The sequence below is a fragment of the Columba livia genome, chromosome 14 (assembly GCF_036013475.1).
Source record: "Columba livia isolate bColLiv1 breed racing homer chromosome 14, bColLiv1.pat.W.v2, whole genome shotgun sequence".
Lineage (NCBI taxonomy): Eukaryota > Metazoa > Chordata > Aves > Columbiformes > Columbidae > Columba > Columba livia.
The window spans coordinates 17366419-17385702 of record NC_088615.1 but is presented as its reverse complement, the minus strand read 5'-3'; the positions used below and the strand labels follow the sequence as shown (position 1 = coordinate 17385702).

Here is a 19284-nt window from a genome sequence, read left to right as displayed (position 1 = left end):
TCTCGGCGAGGGGCCCGATCCCGCGGACACCTCGGGCCGGTTTTGCCGGGACCCGCCCCGGCCTTTCCCCACCTGTAGGGCAGCGGGAGGTGCTTTGCACCCCAGGAACCCCGCGGGCTCCCCCTGCGTCCCGGGACTGGGACCCGGCGTCACTCCGACCCTGTTCGAGGGCTGGGCCTGGCAGGGGCCCGCAGGCCCTGCCCGGGGCCACCAGCAGCGCCCCTGCCCTTGGCCAGATGGGCTGTTCCAGCCTCCTGCTGGCCCCATCACACCCACTCTGCCCCAAATGGCTTCAGGCCGTTGCTCATACCCCACAGGAGGGTCCCACTTCTTCCCCACCCATTGAGATACAGGTTGCTCAGCTGGGAATATTTTCCCCAAACAGGCATATTTGTTAATTTTATTCGGGTCTTTGACAGGGGCTGCTGCCTCCTATGACAAACCCCCTTATCTAGGACTCACCCCACAAGACCTATGCAAGCCCCACAGGTGGGAGAAGCAGCCCAGCACCCTCCTAATCTGAGCCCAGCCCAAGCAGCTGCCTCTCTACCCACACAAATGGACATGAACGCAAATTTAATTCATTTTTATTAAAGCTACAACATTTACACATGACATACAGCAAACACCAGAGGGCAGAGCCTCGGCACAGCCCCACAGCACACAGCGGGGGGCACAAACTGCCCGGGCCAGAAAAGAAAGTGGATGGGGCGGGGGCAGGAGAGCACACCAGCAAGCTCTGGAAGGCAGAAGCCTGCAGGCTGGGGTTCCAGGAGCTGGAGGAGATGGTGCTGGAGGCTTCAGTACTTGGGCCGCTTCACCTCAACCCTGGAAGAGCCAGAAGGGTAGGAAGGAGGTGAGGACGCACGGCAGACAGCTCTGTCCCCCTCCCCTGCAGAGCGCAGCATCGAGGGACACAGATTCACCCCACAGAACCGTGGCAGGGGGGCAACAGCTCCTGGGGCACAGGGCAGGAATCTCTGGTGGAGGAAGAGCTCCAGCACAGCCCTGGGACCTGCTCAGCACCCACCCAGGGAGAGGTTTGCTGCAGGTTCTGCTGCACCAAGCAGAGCAGGAGAACCCCAAGGGGACCAAAAGTTCTCTGCTCTCCCCGCAGCCCCTCTGCTGAGTGCAGCAGGGAGGTCTCTGCCCCCTCCAGCCCCTGCGATAGGTGACAGGGACAGCCAGGCCCCAGCACTGCCCTCCAACCAAGCCAGAGCAGAGACAACTGTACTGACCCATCGGCCTCCAACTTCTTCCTCTTCTCGATAATCTGCAGAGAAAGCACAAATTCCTGTTACTCTCAGGGTACATAGCTGCCCCAGCCGCAGTAGGATTACAAGGTACAAGATTGGAGAGAGCCATAGCCAGACCAGAGCAAGCTGAGGTGAGCTACAGCTGTCCCCAAACTGCCAAAATCTGGAGAAGCTAGGCCTGTTCCACCATTGCTGCACTTTGGCCACCAAGGACCATCTGTTCTCACCTTCCCCTAGCCCAGCCCACACTGCTGGGGTGCTCACGGCCAGCTCACCCACCAGGACACCCCTGGCTCTGCCAGTTAGAAAATGAAGCGACTAAACACGCCTGGTTGTCCTGCAAGCCCCTCTGGATGGCTCAGAGCTGCTGGGTTTGGACACATCCGTCTGCTGCATAGCCCAGAGCAGAAAGCCCCCATCAGGACTGTTACCAGGGCAACAGCTCCTGGTGCCTCTGCAGTCCTGAAGCTCCAAATATTTGGCTGATGCCCTCACAAGGAGCAAATCCAGCTTCTAGAGAGAGCCAGCCCTGCTGCACACACACGTTGGCTGCGCATGGCTGCCAGGACATGGGCTGGACCAGAGAGCCGTGCCTAGGATCCCACATGAGGTGGGATCTCTCCTGGGCTCTGCTGGCAGCTGGTGACCTGAAGAGATGACACCCCAGCACTGGGCACTCACCGCACTGATCTTCTTCCACTGCCGGTCCAGCTCTGCCTTGTCATTTGTCTCCTTGAAGCGACGGGTTTTACGTCCCTCAGACATCTTGATCCCATACTGGAAAGCCGCCCTGGGGAAGGGCCAAGACAGAGCTCAGCACTCACAGGGCACCCACGGGCTGCTGGGGGAATGGATACGTCTGCCCAGCCATGAGCCCGTACTCCAGAGCCAGCCGGGGGCTCTGACAGCAGCAGCTGGGCCTGAGCCCTCAAAAGTGGCCTAAGAGCAAAACCACCAGGTCCAGCATCCATGGCTCCTCCTCGCCAGGGGAACCCCCATCTCGACGAAAGCTCCCCAGCACACGGGTTTGGCCAGCACTGCCAGCCCCTCCCAGAATCCTCCCTCAGCCCGTCTCAAAGCCTGCACTCACTTGGGTAGAGCCTCTTTGTTGTTCATGTATTCACTGTATTCCTCCTGGGTGTCGAAGTCCCAGCGTCCCAGAGGTCCCTTCTTGTTACCCTGCAGTGAAAGAACGACTCAGAGCAGCTCCTCAGCTGAAGTAGCCAGGGCTTCTCACACAGCCCTGTGCCCAGGCAAGATCAACCTCCCACCGGTCCCAGTTCAACAGGCTTGTGCACCCAGTCTGGCCTTGGCTCTGAGATTCTCTCCCTGAAAAACCCCACACAGAGGATCCTGTGGATGAGGGAGCTGGGATAGATCAACAACCTCCTCAACGTGTCCCCAGCACCTCTCCAACACCTCTGGGTCAAGTCACCAGTCTCTTGCACATTTGCCCCCTGGGATGATAGATCCCACCTACCCCCAAGCACACAGCAGACCAGCAAACCCCAAAACACATTCAGCACTCAGCTCCCGGGCATTCAAACCCTCTGCACGAGCCCGATTTCTCTCCAGCAGGATCCTTTCAGCCTGCATGGACACCTAGTTCACCAGCTGGTCCCAAAGCTGGTGCATACCTGATCCATTTTGCTGTAGTCCACCTCTTCATCGCTGTCCACAGCCATATCGTCCATTCTGTAAAGAAAAGAGAAGCAAGGAAAAGGTCTGGAGCAGTTCCATGACCAAACCTCAGGGCCAGGCTGGTGGGAGCCGTCTCATGGCTTCAGACCAAACACATGCAGTTGCAGGAGGAGAGAGAGAAGCTCCTCCAGCTGCAGGCCCCACCAGTGAGCTGTACCATGGGGCACCCACGATTGCGAATGCTCAGATGACTCTGCAGGCTGAAAGCTGCTCCTCTCCTGCCCAGGAACTGCTTTGTGGCCAGAGCACAACGAGCACAGGAATTACCAGGGAACCCAGTGACTCTCCGCCACGCCAGGGCATGGAGGGGCAGAAGCCTCCAGGCAAGCATTTCCAGCAAAGACCAGGTATGAACAGGCTGGCTCTGCCAGAACCGGGGACTGGGGGAGCATTTGAGCAGTTGGTTGCTACCCCAGACCAAGCCAAGCCTGCTCCCCCCCCAAGCCGTGGCGCTGATGGTGAGGTTCTCGCTGCCCCTGGGCACACCCTGCTCCCACCCCACAGGTCCCAGCGCTTCCTCACGTGGCAGGGTAGCACTCGGCGTAGCTGTTGGACATGCCGAAGAAATCCCCCAGCTGCTTCTTATCTTCTGGCTTCTTCAATGTACCAACAGTCAAGGAAAGCAACACCGTGCACCTCAGGGCTGAGCACCGCAGCCGCAGAGCCACCTCCTGCCCTGACCAACCCCATCAGGGCTGCAGAGCTTGGACCTGGCACGTGAGCAGCAAGGTCTGGGCGGCATTTTTCTGCTGCCAGAGGAAGAGCCTTCCCAAGCCCATCCCCGCAGCCACCGGCTGCACAGATGCTAAAGGATATGGCTCTGTTCCTTCCCAGCCAGTGGCTCCAGCAAACTTCTCATTGATGGACTTGATGAGCTCCTTGGCTGAGCCGGGTCCTGGGGCAGAGAGAGCAGCAGGCTGAGGTTTGGGGAGGAACAGCTCAAGGCAACACGTGGGGCTGGGCAGAGCCCCATTCTGCACAACTGGTTCATTGGGCCAGGGGAACAGGCAGAAAGACAGGGCACACACGAGGTAGAAGAGGAGCCAGGACAACACCGAGGAGCAGCAAAACCAGGTCACGCCCAGGCCAGGTCTGGCTGATCCTGGAGACCCTGAGCTCTCCTCAGCTTACAGCCAAGGTAAGGCTGAACTGCTCTGCTGCCAGGGATGGGTCTGCACACACACGCAAGCCGGACTGGGGGTACAAGACTCTTCGCCTAAAACCCTCCCAGCAATTCCCCCGGTCGTGGCAGCCGGTGGGAGGGCAGGCGGCACACAGGCCAGCGAGCCAAGCAGTTCTGCAGCCCCGCACGGCCTCACCCACACATTCAGCCTCACTCAAGTGTCCACAGCACTCGACTCACCTTTGTCGATGTCTGCAGGCTGCAAAGAAGAGAGAGAGATACCATGTTACCCAGGAGGGCTGAAAGTGGCAATGTGACAGCGTTGCAGGACTTGCAGCTCCACTTAAGACGGTTTATGGCAAGAGCTGAACCACCAACGCCACTGGCTGGTGCAAGTCCTGCCGTACTGGCTGAGGGAGAGGACAAGTGCCCAGCCGCACACCAGCCCTACACTAGAGACTGACCCCAGCAAGCGCTGAACACGTGTGGGGATCGTGACCAGAGGCACACAAAGCCACTGGCGTGGCCACATCAACCCCCAGCTGCACTCCGCAAAGGCAGAGATGAGGTGGGACAGTCCAGGCTCCTCAAGCAGCGGCTCACCTCGTCATCAGCCTTGGGCTTCTCAAAGTAGCTGTGCCTCTTCTTCTCCTCCTCACGCTCCCTGTCACGCTCCCGGTCCCTGTCTCGCTCCCGGTCCCTGTCACGCTCTCTCTCACGGTACCTCTCCCGCTCCTTCTCCCGTGGCATCTTCGCAGTGGAGGGCACATAATCCCCAATGTCTTCAAAGATGCTAGAAGTGGAAAAGAACCTGTAGTTATGGGTGGTGTGAGAGAAGAGGCCACAAACCCCCGCTTTGAACTGGAACCTAATAAATGAGCACACAGCGCCAACCCCCAGAGCTGAGGATGCCCAACAGAACCAGCTGCTACATCTGTCAGAGGCATCACCGCATTTCTGCTGTGTGGACCTGCTGCTGGCAGACCAGGACACACAGCCCTTGTCTGCCTCAAGCTTGAAATAAAAACCAGAGCTCGCCTCCAGCCTTGTCCTACAAACTGCAGGCACAAAGGGGCAGCTGGCTCCAGAAGCACCAAACCCAGCGGGACAAAACAGATGTTCCTAAGGCAGAGATCCCGCAGCCTGCGGGCAGGGAGGCACTTACTTCATATCAGCTTCAGGGGGCTTCTTCTCATCCAGCTTCCCTGTGAGGACACAAGAGCAGTGAGAGCCACATCATCCACTCTGCCACCTGGTTGCAATCCTGCCAAGAATCGCCCTGGCACACGGTACCAAACAACTCGGAACAGAGCTGTTCCACTGGGTTCAGCAACCAACCTACAGACATTTTCTAAGGTTTATAATTGCTGCCATCAAGTAATGCTATTTTCTTCTTATTTGCTCTTTCCTCTAAAGAAAAAAGTGGTCAATTCCATTTAACCTCAGATGCACAGGTTCCATGTCTTGTGAGCAATTTCTGGCTGTAGTCTGACCACAAATCAAACTGTCTCACCCCTTGCTCTGCACCCCATTTCCACTGGAAGTTTTGAAGTCTTCCACCTGGATTGTTTCAGTTTGTGTCAGAATCAGGCTTAACGCACAAGTGGATGCTATGAGCAGCTCTTTCCCTGTCCCTGGTCCAGCTCCCAAGCGCCAGAAGTGGTGATCTGGAGGGTGTCCCCACTTTCCCTTCGGTTACCACATCCCCCTCAGGAAGCCACTGTGTCCCTCCCCAGTAGGGGACATTTCCCCAAGCACCTGGCCCTCAACCAGGAGAAGCGGAGCAGCAGGAGCCACTGTCACAGATGTCATTTCTCAACAGTCAGTCCCCTGCACCCCTGCCACTGAGCAGCTGCCTGCAGGACACAGCACCCTGGGAGCTCTAAGAAATCCCTCCTCTGAGTCTGCTGCCTCACAGCGCAGGGGAACACAGTGAACCAAACACATCCCTTCTCTCAGGGTATGCTGCCAGGGCTAAATCCTTCTGCTTGGTTCACCTCAGCTCCTACCTTTGTCTTTCTTCTTCAGCTTCTTGTTGCGGGTCCCTTGCCTGAGATAGGAGAGGATCTGCGTCAGCTTGCTGATGACAATGTCGTTGGTGGTCAGTGTGGTCTGTGCCTGGAAGAGAAACCCCCAAGGGAGAGGATGCCTCCTTGTCAGAGAGCTCAGAGGGACGCGGTGGGGCAGCCCGGCCGCTGGCTGGTACCTCCATGGTGGGGCAGTCGGCTTTGCTCCGGATCAGCGTGGTCGGGATGTCGGTGTCGGCGTACTCGTCGTCCAGATCCACCACGTAGGCCATCCTGCCTGGCAGGAATAGCTCGTTCCGCTCATAGGACTTGCTCTTGAACAGAATGCGGTAGATGTTGCGACCTGGAGGGAAGGGAATGCATGGGAGAGCTGCTCACAGGAGAGCAACGGACAAGCCCCAAGTGAGGTGTATTTAATTGATCACAAACACCAGAATCGTCCCCCCATGCTTCCTCCAGCCGCCGAATTCAGGACACCTACACCTCAGACTCTCCCCCTTCCAAAGACTAAATGTTTTCATTCCCCTGTTCACCATTTCTCCCACAATAAAAGGCGGGGAACAGCCGCATCCACACAGCCTTACCTAGCCGGGTCTTAAACTCGATTTTGTTCTCAGGATCTTCATCTTTCCTGAACAGAAAGAGAAGAGAAACCAAAGTATTATGCTAAGCCTGTGCCCCCTATGCATCCTCCTCTCTGGGAGGCAGCTGCATGCGGGAGAGCAAAATCCTCAACCACTCACTTAGTTTCCTTCTGGGGCTTCTCCATCATTTCCTCTTCTTCCTTCTCCTTGCTGGCAATCTCAGCCCGTACCTGGCCACAGAGCAAATCCATCCGTTACAGACCAATCCATGCCACCGCCGCCCATCAGAACCAGTAAGGCCACTTCCACCAGCTCCCTAGCCCCTCATCAATCCCTCCCAGGAAGAGAAATCCAACCCTAAGTGGCAACTCCCACCCTCCCTGCCTGCACGGTGATGTCCGTGCTCACCTTCTGCAGCAGCGCAAAGTCCAGACCCTTCACCAAGTGAGTGTGCTCCATGTCACCACCCAAGAACTTGGACTCCTGGATCAACTGTCTCCTCTTCTCCGCTGCAGATTTATCCCTGTCCAACAAAAACGGAGCCAGTTAGGAGGAAGCCCCTCTGGAGCAGAACGCCAGGACAGGGCAGTGCCGTGGGGTGACGTACGCCTCTGCTGTGGGTCCCACAGCTCTGTAGTTGGCAGTTGTGCTGATCAGCTCCGTTTCCTCGTAGTCCTTGTTCACACCATCTCTCCTCTCCTTGGCTCGATCCCTGTACTTCTCAGCCAACTCCCTCTCGCGCTCGATCTCCTGCTGCCGCAGCTTTGCGTAGTAACTGGGGTTGGAAAAACAACTCGGTGTTAGAGCAACAGGTTCACGCTTCTGATGTTCCAGTCGGGTAACAGTCCCCACAGCCCCACATGTGTCTGTTCTGCGCCCAACCCCTTCCCCAAAAAACATACTAAAGCACCACGGGACTCAACACGCCTGGAGGGCACCAGATGAGGTGACGCTGCTGTTCCAAAGCTCTCTGAAGAGGAGCTCAGTGTCCTCTTGGAAAGGGAAAGACTGGAGTGCAGCCCTGCTGCCCAGCTGTGCCCCAACAGACATCCCACCACTGCTCTGCTCCGCCAGACACCCCAGAGGTTCTGCTCCACCTGTCCTGCTGCCGCCCTCCCACACTTGTTCCCACAAGCAGTGACAGTCACTCAATCCAAGCTCTTCTCCCTCTGCTTGGCTTCAAAGCCCCAAAACAATCCACCTTTGGTAGCCCAGAGCTCAGAAGCTGCTTCCATGGGACGGACACAACGTACATACACAAGTCCTGATGCGCTGCTTTCCCCATTTACCTTTTCTTCTTCCTTCTGCGAGCAGCTGGATCTTCATCTTCATTGTACTCCCGGGGCATCCTGGAAAAGGGCGAGAAAGCACACGTTCAGGCTGCAGAGCCACACAGACAGAGGCTGCGAGACAGAACCATCCCTCAGACACAGCAGTGCACCGAGACACTCAAAGAGGGGAACAGCACAGTCCCATTTCTCCCTAAGTCCACTCTGTCAGCAGGGAGAGGAGGGGAAAGCACCCATTTTTACAAAACAAACTTTAAATCTGTCTCCTGCACAAAGCATCTTAAGAGCCATAAAATATTTCCTCTGTTATTTAAAACAGTCCTGACGCCCATTTCTCTAGTTAATGTGCACCCCGCATGGACCCGAGCACAAAGAAAGGCCGAGGTCTGCTCCTCAGGCCCCGGCTGCACACTCTTTATCAAAAGCCCCTTTAAATAATCCACTGCAGAGCACAGGGGGTGAGAGTCACGCAGGAGCAGAGCCCCAGGGGGAGGGCAGCTCCACTTTGTCCCACAGAGTCCTACTCACTCATGGTGGCGAGATTTGGATGGCGGCGCAGATGTTGGCGCAGCCCGCGGGGTCATAAGAAGCTTTCTGAAGTCTTCATTTGTCAGCTTGGACCTGCAAGGAAAAGGGGAAACAGAAACCGTCACCTCCCAGCGAGCTCTGGCAGCCTGACGGGTCCGAGGAGGCAGAGGGTTTGCCAGCGAGTCTTGTGTGATGGAGTCGGGCACCGGGCCCCGGTGGAAGGAGCCAGGAGGCTGCAGCGCACCTGTCACCCCCACCCGCTACATGGGGAACCTGCCCACGGTCCTACGGCCCCGCTCCAGCCTACAGTCAGCAGACTGAGGGCAGAGCTCATGGGCTGCAGGTTCCTCAGCAGGAGCAGGAGGGGAGGGCTGAGCTCTTCTCTGTGACAGTGACAGCACCCAGGGAATGGCAGAAGATGTGCCAGGGAGGGTCAGTTGGACATGAGGAAAAGGTTCTTCACCCAGAGGTGCCGGACACTGAACAGGCTCCCCAGGGAGGTGTCACGGCCCCAACCTGACAGTGTTCAAGAAGAAACTGGACAACGTCCTCACGGTGTGACCTGTGGGGTGTCCTGTGCAGGGACAGGAGTTGGACTCCATGATCCTTGTGGGTCCCTCCCAGCCCGGGACACCCTGTGACTCCAGTCCCGCCCCAGTGCCCCAGTACCATACTCACTGGTGGAAGGAGTGCGAGTCGTCCACATCGTGGCCATCAGGGGCCAGCGGGTTGGAGAACGGCTCATCTGGGGAACAGGGGAGCGCTCAGAGCCCATGAACCCCTCCAGCCCCCGCGGTGCCCCCAGCCCAGGACCCGGCAGCAGCACCCCCACCCCCCGCCAAACCGAATACCCTGGGGTGGCCCCACTGGGACACGGGGGTCCTGGTGTCACTGCCCACAGCGAGACCCTGCCACCCCCCCGCGAGTGTCCCTGAGCCCTCCCTGGGGGGCCCTGGTGCCTCCCTGGGGGTGTCCCCACACCCGGATCCCACCCCTCGCATCCCCAGGAACGCCCCGTGACCCCATCCACGGTGTCGGTGTCACTGTCACCCCAACACCCCGCTGTGTCCCCGCCCCGCAGCGCCACCCCGGGAGCTCCCGCAGCTCCCCGGACTGACGCCCTCCCCCAGCAAGGGCCCCCGGGCCGGGCCGGGCCGGGCCTGCACCGCCCGCTCCACCGCGCCGCTCCTCAGCTCCCCCGAGCGCCGCGGCGCCGCCCGCCCCAGGGCCGGATATTGCAGTCCCGGGTGTCCGTGTCCCCCCGTGTCCGTGTCCCCCTCTCCACTCACTGTCGCGCTCCGGCATCGCGCTTCACTCCGCGGCCCCTCCGCACCGCCGCTCCCAGCGCACCCCGCAGCCACTCAACCCGCCCTCCTGTCCGCATTGGCAGGCCGCTGGCCGGCGGGCATAGTGATTGGCGGATGTGCCACTGGCGGGCGCTGCGATTGGCCGTCGCCGAAGCCCCGCCCCCGTGTTGTTGTCCGGAGCGGAGAGAAGATGGCGGCGGCCGCTGTGAAGGGGATCGGGGCCGGGCTGGGCCGCGGCCTGCGGGAGCTGCGCATCCACCTGTGCCAGCGCTCGGCCGGCAGCCGCGGCGCCAGGTGAGCGGGGCCGGGGGTCTGGCCTCGGCCTGTCTGGCTCGGCGGGCTCAGCGCGGGGACCCGCCGCTCATCCGTCCTTCCCTCCGCAGAGACTTCATCGAGCAGCACTACGTGACCCTGAAGAAGGCGAACCCGGATTTCCCCATCCTGATCCGCGAGTGCTCGGGGGTGCAGCCCAGGCTCTGGGCTCGCTACGGTGCGTGCGGGTGTCCCGGGTTCGGCCGCTCCAGCGGGGCCGCGGGTGCCGGCGGGGTTTGGGTTCGGGTTCGGGGGCACAGAGGGAGCTGCAGCTCGGGGGGCGGTTTGGCAGCTCGTGTCTGTGACCTCCCAGCCCTGTAGGGTTCCTATAAAAATAACCAACAAGTTTGCTTTTTGTTTTCACTGTGTTCTCAGTGAAATCACAGAATCCCAGAGTGTCAGGGGTTGGAAGGGCCCTGGAAAGCTCATCCAGTGCAATCCCCCCAATGGAGCAGGAACACCCAGATGAGGTTACACAGGAAGGTGTCCAGGCGGGTTGGAATGTCTGCACAGAAGGAGACTCCACAACCCCCCTGGGCAGCCTGGGCCAGGCTCTGCCACCCTCACCGGGAACAAGTTTCTTCTCAAATTTAAGTGGAACCTCCTGTGTTCCAGTTTGCACCCATTGCCCCTTGTCCTTCTGTTGATTGTCACCAGAAGAGCCTGGCTCCATCCTCCTGACACTCCCCCTTTCCATATTGATCCCCAGGAATGAGTCCCCCCTCAGTCTCCTCTTGTCCAGCTCCAGAGCCCCAGCTCCCTCAGCCTTTCCTCACACGGGAGATGCTCCACTCCCTGCAGCATCTTGGTGGCTGCGCTGGACTCTCTGCAGCAGTTCCCTGTCCTGCTGGAACTGAGGGGCCACAACTGGACACAATATTCCAGGTGTGGTCTCCCCAGGGCAGAGCAGAGGGGCAGGAGAACCTCTCTGACCTACTGACCACCCCCTTCTAACCCACCCCAGGTACCATTGGCTTCCTGGCCACAAGGGCCCAGTGCTGGCTCATGGTCACCCTGCTGTCCCCAGGACCCCCAGGTCCCTTTCCCCTGCACTGCTCTCTAATAGGTCATTCCCCAACTTATACTGGAACCTGGGGTTGTTCCTGCCCAGATGCCCAAATGCCAAGGACTAAGAAGAAAAGCTCCTCTGTAAAGGCTTTGTTGCCTGGGAATAGGCAAAAATAATTTAGAAACTTTATTTTGAAGACACACAACAGCTCTTTGAGCACCGGTTTCCCGGTGTGAGGGCAGGGGACGGCAGAGCCGCTGGGTCTGGTCTGTATGTGCCGGGCAGGGTGGGGGAAGCTGTGGGAACAGCGAGGTTTTCAGCGCCGTTTTACTGCACCTCGCGGCGAGCGGTCTGAGAGCCGCCCGGTCACTTTGGGGTGCCGTGGTGGCCTCTGCCCAGCTGCTGTGCAGCAAAATGAACCAAGAGGTGAGGAAATGTGTGAGACCACACTGGCTTCTCTACGAGGGAAAGGCTGAGAGTAGAGAAGGTGGCAGCGATAACTGGGGCACAGGGAGGTGGTAGGTGCAAAATGGAGGTGACAGGAGCCCAGGCTGTGATGTTAGTGCTGCTTGTGAAACCTAACGCTGGGCTTTGGGGAGCTCTTGCACCAGAGAAGGACCAAGGCACCTGCCGCCTCTCTCATCCTCTGTCTTTCCTGCAGAGTTTGGTAAGGAGAAGAGCGTGTCACTGGACAACCTCACTGTGGACCAGGTAGCCAAGGCCTTGGAGGACATTGTGAAAAGCAAAGCATGAAGACAGACAGTAAACATGCGTGTGCTGAAGACATGACTGATGATCTTTACTGTGTAACGTGTCTCTTTAACTTATCAATTGTATAAATGCAACGTGCTTACCCTGGGCTTCGTGTGTTGGGTTTAACGCCCAAAGTAGCTGCTGAGGGAGGGGCTGATACGGCAGGTTTGTTCACCACCAACGCCCAGCACCGTGGCCCGGCTGCAGCTCGGCTCTGCGGCCGCACCGAGCTCCGGGGACGCGTGGGGCAGCCTGCGCGCTGCTGCTGGCGGTCAGAGCCCTGAGCAGCCCTCGGAAAGCTGGACACAGGGAACAAACGCTTTGCTCCCCCGGGAGGCCTAGGGGAAGGCAGACACTGTGCTGTGGCCGGGACCGGTGGCAGATGCTCCCGGGGGCTGCCTGGCCATGTCCAGCAGTGCTCGCGCCCGCTCCTGGAGCACTGGACTGCTCTGGTGCTGCTCCAGGGCCTGCTGCCCGCCTTGCCTGATGAAATCGGCAGCCACCTGGGGGAGAGGAGAGGGGTGAGAGCTGCCTGGTTGGGCCCGTGTGCCCTGAGCCCCCGCGGTGCTGCCCAGGGATCCCCAGAGCCCACCGCACGCTGTCATCCCCAGTCGCGTACTCCAGCCGTGCTGCTCGCTGGGTGGGAGTGCACAGAGCTCTAAGTAAGCACAGCTGAGTCAAAAGAATCCCCCCAAAATAACCTCAAACGGTAAAACCCGCCCAAAAGAGTCTTGTTCAGTGCAGGCCTTCCACCCTCTCCCCCCAAGTGCCACCCTGTCTGGGGAGCAGGGGCTGCGTGGCAGTGCCTACAGGCACTGTTAATTAAGCAATAATAATCCCCATCCCCAGGGATGCTTGATGGGGGCAGGCAGCCCCGCGCTGACCTCCGGGCAGTGCAGGAAGAGGAGGTGCAGCAGCTCCAGGCCCTGCCCCACGGCCTGGGGGTCGGGCAGTGCCAGCGCGGGCAGCAGCAGGGGCAGAGCCTGGTGCAGCTGCCGGCACAGGGCTGGGCCCTTCTCTGCGATATTGCACAGAACCGTCAGGACCTGGAATGAGAAGCAAAAGAGAGGGAGTGAGTGATGTGCGCTTTGTTAGCAGGCAGGTTCCCCATGGCCGCAGGGGGCTCCAGAGAATTCTCCGTGTCCTCCCGAGGTCCCACCAGGTGCTTCCCCAAAGCCACGTGCCCACCGACCACCTGGATTGTGAATGCTCTTCAAAATGCTCTTCAAAATCACAGAATGGTTTAGGTTGAAGGGCCCTTCCCAGCTCCCCCAGTGCCCCCCCTGCCATGACAGGGACATCTTCACCAGCTCAGGTTGCTCAGAGCCCCGTCCAGCCTGGCCTGGGATGTCTCCAGGGATGGTTCATCCACCACCTCTCTGGCCAACCTGGGCCAGGCTCTCACCACCCTCAGGGACAACAATTTCTTCCTCATGTCCAGCCTGAATCTCCCTCCTTTAGTTTAAAACCATCACTCCTTGTCCTGTTGCAACGGGCCCTGCTAAAAAGTCTGTCCCCATCTTATCCTCCCCTTTTAAGTACTGAAAGGCTGCAATAAAGTCTCCCTGAGGCTTCTCTTCTGCAGCTGAACACCCCAGCTCTCTCAGCCTGTTCCCAGCAGAGCTGTTCCAGCCTCGGGTCATTCCTGTGGCTCCCCTGGCCCCTCTCCAGCAGGTCCTTGTGTGTCCTGTGCTGAGGACCCAGAGCTGGAGCAGCACTGCAGGAGGTCTCACAGAGTGGAGCAGAGGGGCATGTTCCCCCCAAACCTGCTGCCCGCAGAGCTGGGGATGCAGCCTGGAGTATGATTGACAAGAAGAAGCCTTCTCCATCCCCACCCAGGGTACAGCATCTCCCCAGAGCTTCAGGGTTGTTCAAAAGCAGGTGGCCGCAGCCTCCCCGGGCCTGCTCATCTGGGATCATCTACTTCAGGACCCCTCTTCTGCTTGAACAAGGCTCTGTCAATCATCCGTACAGACACAGTGACCTCAGGGGAGGCAGATGGTGACTCTGCCATGACACGAGACCTTCTGCCGAGCTGCTGCTGCCCCCAGCCAGCCTCCACCCCGAGTATCGCGTGTGCGGGGTTCGTGTTCCTGAACGCCCAACGAGTTCTTACCAACTCAGCGGCCATCGGGGAGCACGGCAGGAGCTGCAGCAGGGCCGGGAGCAAGTCCAGGGCGAGCAGCGCAGAGCAGAAGAAGGGCTCGTCTGCTGGGGTGGGAGAGGAGGAACATATCAGTACAGTCGAGGCCTCTGCAGACAAGACACTGCTGGGCAGGTCCCAGCCCCACGGGCGCTCACCTGTGAGGTTGTTGAGCAGCCACAGACCCTCCTGGACAATGAAGGGATGTTGCTGGAGGAAGCTCTGCAGGATGAGGAAGAGGGCGACCAGCAGGCGCTCGTCCCGGATCTGGCCTTGGCAGCCCGTGTCCCCCGCCAGCAGGTTGCTGAGGCACCGCAGCACTGGGCAGACGAGCTGTGACGGGGCAAACACAGAGCCCTGCAGCTGGGACGGTCCCCACGCAGCGCCGGGACCAGCGCATCCTGCCCGCCTCTCACCAGCTCCAGGCCCTCGGGAGCATCCAGGGGGATTTCGGAAGCCAGGTCGAGCAGGAGCGTGGTGAGGGCAGGCAGGGTGCCCAGGGACAGCAGTGCCGCATCGGCTATGTGGCTGCAAAGGGAAGGGACAGCGCGGTCACCCTCACCCCTCAGGGAAAACAGCTGCAGCCCTCGCCAAACAACAGCGTCTGGCAATTCAGAGCGCTCTCCTAAACCAGCACAGGGCTTGTTCCACATTCGAACAGCAGCTGCCTCTGAGCTCACAAGAAAGTTGAAAAGCCCTTGGCAAACAGATCCACTGGAATTATCCGTGTGGCTCTGGAAACACCAGCCCTGATCCACCTGAGTGCCCACAGGTGCCTGTGTCTCTGCTGGGGCTGCTCGAAGGTGACACCGGAGGAGCTGCGCCGAGGCGGGAGGGACCACTGGTGGCAGCCAGCCTGGCCAGGGGACACTGGGCCAACCCAGAGCTCCAGGAGCCAGGGAACTTGCCTTGGGGAGCGTGGGGGGCAACTCCTGACACAGGGAGGCGACTGGGGGGGTTCAGAGGACTGGGAACAGCCTCCTCGGATTTATCACCTGTTATCACCCCACAAAGAACACGGTGACCCTGCAAATAGCACCTGTGTGCTCGGATGGCAGAGCAGGAATGCCCCGGGTGGCAGGGAATTGCGTTCCCAAGGGAAAGGGGCGAGGGGTGGCAATCCAGGTGCCCTGGCAGGACCCTGTGCCCTCGTGCCTCTCTGTTTGGCTGCCCTCAGGGAACTCAAAACGAGGAGAAAAGCACATTTACCTACAAACGATGTAGTGGAGACACCACGCAAACTCCACGGCTGCTCCTGTCCCAGCCTTGAGACCAGAACAAACCAGTCGCAGCATGTGCTGGGGGAGCACAGAGTCCAGGACCAAGCTGGGGGCAGAACGGCAGAGTTAGCACAGGCACAGCCAGGACAGACAAGTGACAGGGGGACACTGGCCCTGGCCACCAAGCAGGAGCTGCTCTCCCTCATAGTGGGGGCCACATGCTCTAAAACCACACCTGGAAGATGCTCCGAGCCCAGGCTGTGGCGCCGGGCAGGGCTAATGCCCAAAACAACCCCCCCGTCCATGGCAGGGCCTGGGGGCACTCAGGACACCATGGCTGGGGTCACATTTTTGGCACTGGGGCCTGTCAAGCTGATCTTTTCCTTCGCAGGAGGAACACAGCCAGAATTTCCCTGCGAGCCTGCCCTGCTCAACACTGTCCTTTACCGAAATACCAGAGCTGTCTGCTCCGATGAGGCTGAGGGAAAGGAGTCAAGCCCCGCACCCCGATCTGCAGCAAAATGTCTGCAGTCCTGGTAAGATTCTGCTCTGAACTATTAACATCACTGGGATGGGAAAGGTGTCGCTGTCCCTGGCACACAAATACCACGCCAGGCCCCAGGGCCCGTCCTGACGGAGGGTGACAAGGGTGGGACTCACGGTACGATCTCTGTGGGGGCCTCCTTGGCTTGGAGCAGCTGCGAGAGGACGTAACCCAGACCCTCCAGCACCGCCTCGTGCGGGGACTGCAATCAAACAGAGCACGGCTAATGCCACCTGGCAGGGCCGGGCTGCGCGACTCCTCTGTAACGCCAAACCGGGCAGCCGAGCGGCGTGGCCTGCCCGTGTCTGTGGGCACAGCAGGGGACCGCAGTGACAGAGCAAGCTGTGGCCACACCAGAGCTGCTCTGTCACTCTCCCTGGGCTCACACAGCTGCAGCTGTAGGGATCCCAGAGCCCAAACACGGCAGCAGAGCTGCTCTGGGCACTCAGATCCGCACCCCACAGCCCTCCCCACTGTGTCGGCCTCATCTGCCCGCTGCAGCCCAGCCGTACCGAGGGGAGAGCCTGCAGCTCCCCATCTGACAGCCGCAGCTGTGCATGTGAGAGGTTCAGCTGGAGAACAGCACAAGGTGGTGACCTGAGCCCCGAAAACGGAGTGCAGGAGAGCCCACAGAGACATTTACCCGCAAGGAACAGCCCTGGGCAGGGGTCTATGCCCACAGCGGGAAGGTGGCTGGTACCTCCGTGCCCTCAGCCAGCGCCTGCAGGGCATCAGAAAAGGCTCTTTCTGGGGCAGGGGAAGCGCAGCTGAGCTATTTCACCCACCTGGATGCAGGACGCCAGCACCGGAATGATGCCCTGAGGCAGAAGCTGCTTCCTCACAGCTTCGCTTTCCACCACCAGGTTCCCCAGCGTGTACAAACACAGCTCCTGCAACACCCCAGAACAGCAGGTCACCTCCTCCGGCCTCCCTCTTCGCCAGCACCCCGGGACCGGGGCACACACGTCCCCTGGGCGCGGCTGAAGCCACATTCAGAGGGGTAAATATAGATGGAAACTTCAAGGCTCTCCAGCTACCCCATTCCCAGCTGGATCAGCTTCAGTTTATCCTTTTTCTATCCGGCTCAGGTTGGGATCTGATCGCTTCTAGGTTGGAGGTTTTTCAGGCTTCTAATTATTGCTACGATGTTTCCCCAAGACCCCTCTCATTCCACAGCCTTTCCCTGGTGACTGCCCTGAGCTGACCTGCACCTGGTGTTCCTGCTTTACCCACCACACAGACGCCGAGGTGCCTCCCGCCCAGGCCCTCTGTCCGACGATGGAGTCCTGCTGCCGCAGCCTGCAGTCCCCAAATGTCCCCCTGCCTCCCCAAACCGGGCTTGGAGATGAACTGGCCATTGCAAATGTGGCAAACCAGTGTGTCCTGGGCTGCGGCAGGAGGGTTTGCCTGGCCTGGATGAGGCTTGGGAGTATTGAAGCATGGAGGGTGTTGGTCTCTTCTCCCAAGTAGCAAGTGATAGGATGAGAGGAAACGGCCTCAAGTTGCACCAGGGGAGGTTGAGGTTGGATCTGGGAACAATTTCTTCCCCAAAGGGCTGTGGGGCATTGGAACAGGCTGCCCAGGGCAGTGCTGGAGTCACCATCCCTGGAGGGTTGGACAGACGGACGTGAGGTTCTCAGGACATGGGGCAGGGACAGGGGTGGGTTATGGTTGGACTCTATCTTAAGGGTCCCTTCCAACCAAAATGCTTCTACTCTCTGATTCTCAGAGCAGGCTGCAGCTGCCTGGAAGGAGGTGCAAACACGATGGAAACAAACTCGTATTGGTGTTGGGATGGGGCACAGTGAAGGGGGTCTCTATATTTCCAAAACAAAGCCACGCTGCCCTGGGCTAGGACTGGGGACAGTCCTGCTCCAAGGGGAAGGATGAACTGGAGCCTTCCAGAGCATCCCTTCCCACCAGCGCTCCTATGTCAGCCTTGTTAGGCTGGGGGTGGCCAAAGGAGGTCAGCGCCCAACTGCTACCAGAGGATTATCAGGTGCCAGAGCTGCAAGCAAACACACGCACGGTTCTTACTGTGAACTCAACGCTGTGTCCCGAGAGGTAGGTGAGGAGATAGGAGGTCACTGGCAGACAGGCCTCGGCCACAGCGGGGTCGCTGGAGTGGGACAGCTCGTGCAGGCAGCGCGCGGCCTCCATCTGCACGTCAGCCAGGCTGCTGGTGAAGAGCCCCACGAGCGTCCGGATGCTGCCGACCAGCCTGGCGGGACACAAAGGCCACTGTCACCTCCTGCCTTCCCACCCTCGGCCACACAGCAGCTCACCCGCACAACGGCTGGGACAAAGGGCCACTCTGGACGTGCCCAGCCACGCGGTGCCCAACCCAGGCTGACCTGACAAACTTCTGCTGAGTGTCCTTGTTCTGCAGAGCGTGGCGGAGGCGGCTGAGCGATCTTTTCCTGTCCTCTGAACCTCTCTGCACGCCTCTGAGCAGCTCAAGAACCTATCCGAAAATGAAAAGATGGGTGAATTTCAAGCAGTACCAAGGTGAAGATTTCATCCCATTAATCCTGGAGGCAAAGAAACCCAGGGCACAAAGATGGTCGCAAAGCACCTGTTTCTCACCATGTCTGGCAGTGACTCAGAAAACCCTCCCAAACCCACCACCCGGGCTGCTCCACATGCCCAGAGGCTGGGGCAGACCCCAGGGACCCCCATCACCACGGAGAACACCATTGCTCTTCACCTCGTCCTCCGAGAGAGGGTCCGGCACGATCTCTGCGCCATCCCGTCCACGCTCCTCTGCCGCGCTGTCCTCCCGCAGGAGCCGCTTGCTGACCAGCTGCTCCTGCCGCCGGGCTCTCCTGAGAGCTGCCGTGGAACCGGTCCCGTCACCACCCGCTTTTCCATCCCACCAAACACCGTCAGCTCCCTTTGTCAGGGAGGAGCCCCCAGTCGGTCCCGCGGGGCAGCGGCCGCAGTCAGGCCGTGCCCGGGGCCGGGTGCGGGTCAAGGTGCGAGGCCAGCGCCGGGCAGACCGGCAGCACGGGCCGTGCGGACCGCGGGGCTGCACCCGGAGGGACCCAGGGCTGGTTTTATCCGGGGGAGACCTTGCAAAGCCCAAACCGCAGGGGCATCCCGGGCAGAAAAGCCACACGGATTAGAGACAAATAAGGCTGTAAAGCGCTTTCCCGAGCGGGCCGGCAGCCCAGAGCTGCCAACCGCCCCGGGATGCGCGGCCGGGTGCGGAGACCCGGGCCCCGGCTGGTCCCGCTGCGGGGCAGCGCTGGCGGCCGCGGGGCTCCCAGCAGCGGCCCCGGTGCCCACAGGGTCCCGCAAACCCCCCCGCACCCCTGGGTCCGGACCTGCCTCTCGCTCCCGCCGCCGGGCCCGCAGCTCCTCCGCGCCGCCGCGCCCGGCCCAGCGCCCCCGCCGGCCCCACATGGCGGCGGGAGGAGGAGGAGGAGGAGGAGGAGGCCGGGGCGGGGACAAGGGCTGGCCGGGCCCGGGGCGGGGCGGCGGGCAGG

The 19284-nt window shown here is 60.1% G+C and overlaps 3 protein-coding genes across 5 annotated transcripts; 1 reads left to right on the top strand and 2 right to left on the bottom strand.

The window, feature by feature from the left end:
- Nucleotides 1-571: 571 nt before the first annotated feature.
- On the bottom strand, nucleotides 572-9898 carry IK (IK cytokine). The gene is made up of 20 exons (XM_065030233.1): nucleotides 9798-9898; nucleotides 9187-9253; nucleotides 8509-8601; nucleotides 7981-8040; nucleotides 7299-7466; nucleotides 7100-7214; nucleotides 6851-6921; nucleotides 6692-6738; nucleotides 6287-6450; nucleotides 6090-6198; nucleotides 5246-5285; nucleotides 4684-4873; nucleotides 4321-4339; nucleotides 3774-3852; nucleotides 3480-3560; nucleotides 2894-2951; nucleotides 2347-2435; nucleotides 1938-2046; nucleotides 1239-1273; nucleotides 572-828 (listed from the first exon to the last, which is right to left on the bottom strand). Exons 1-20 carry the CDS (start codon nucleotides 9811-9813, stop codon nucleotides 801-803), a joined length of 1638 nt encoding a protein of 545 aa, XP_064886305.1. The 5' UTR covers nucleotides 9814-9898; the 3' UTR covers nucleotides 572-800.
- A 47-nt stretch (nucleotides 9899-9945) lies between these two features.
- Nucleotides 9946-11995, top strand: NDUFA2 (NADH:ubiquinone oxidoreductase subunit A2). The gene is made up of 3 exons (XM_065030245.1): nucleotides 9946-10109; nucleotides 10199-10305; nucleotides 11798-11995. The coding sequence occupies exons 1-3, from the start codon at nucleotides 10006-10008 to the stop codon at nucleotides 11887-11889; spliced, it is 303 nt and encodes a 100-aa protein (XP_064886317.1). The 5' UTR covers nucleotides 9946-10005; the 3' UTR covers nucleotides 11890-11995.
- Nucleotides 11910-19262, bottom strand: TMCO6 (transmembrane and coiled-coil domains 6). Of its 3 annotated transcripts, none has more exons than XM_065030234.1 (12): nucleotides 19123-19262; nucleotides 18504-18628; nucleotides 18151-18260; nucleotides 17834-18017; nucleotides 16582-16686; nucleotides 15913-15998; nucleotides 15242-15358; nucleotides 14449-14560; nucleotides 14191-14365; nucleotides 14006-14100; nucleotides 12774-12935; nucleotides 11910-12392 (listed from the first exon to the last, which is right to left on the bottom strand). In XM_065030234.1, exons 1-12 carry the CDS (start codon nucleotides 19199-19201, stop codon nucleotides 12228-12230), a joined length of 1515 nt encoding a protein of 504 aa, XP_064886306.1. In that variant the 5' UTR covers nucleotides 19202-19262; the 3' UTR covers nucleotides 11910-12227. The 3 variants fall into 3 exon arrangements, with proteins under 3 accessions (XP_064886306.1, XP_064886307.1, XP_064886308.1); XM_065030235.1 differs by having other exon boundaries at nucleotides 14006-14097; XM_065030236.1 differs by having other exon boundaries at nucleotides 19127-19237.
- Nucleotides 19263-19284: the final 22 nt, after the last annotated feature.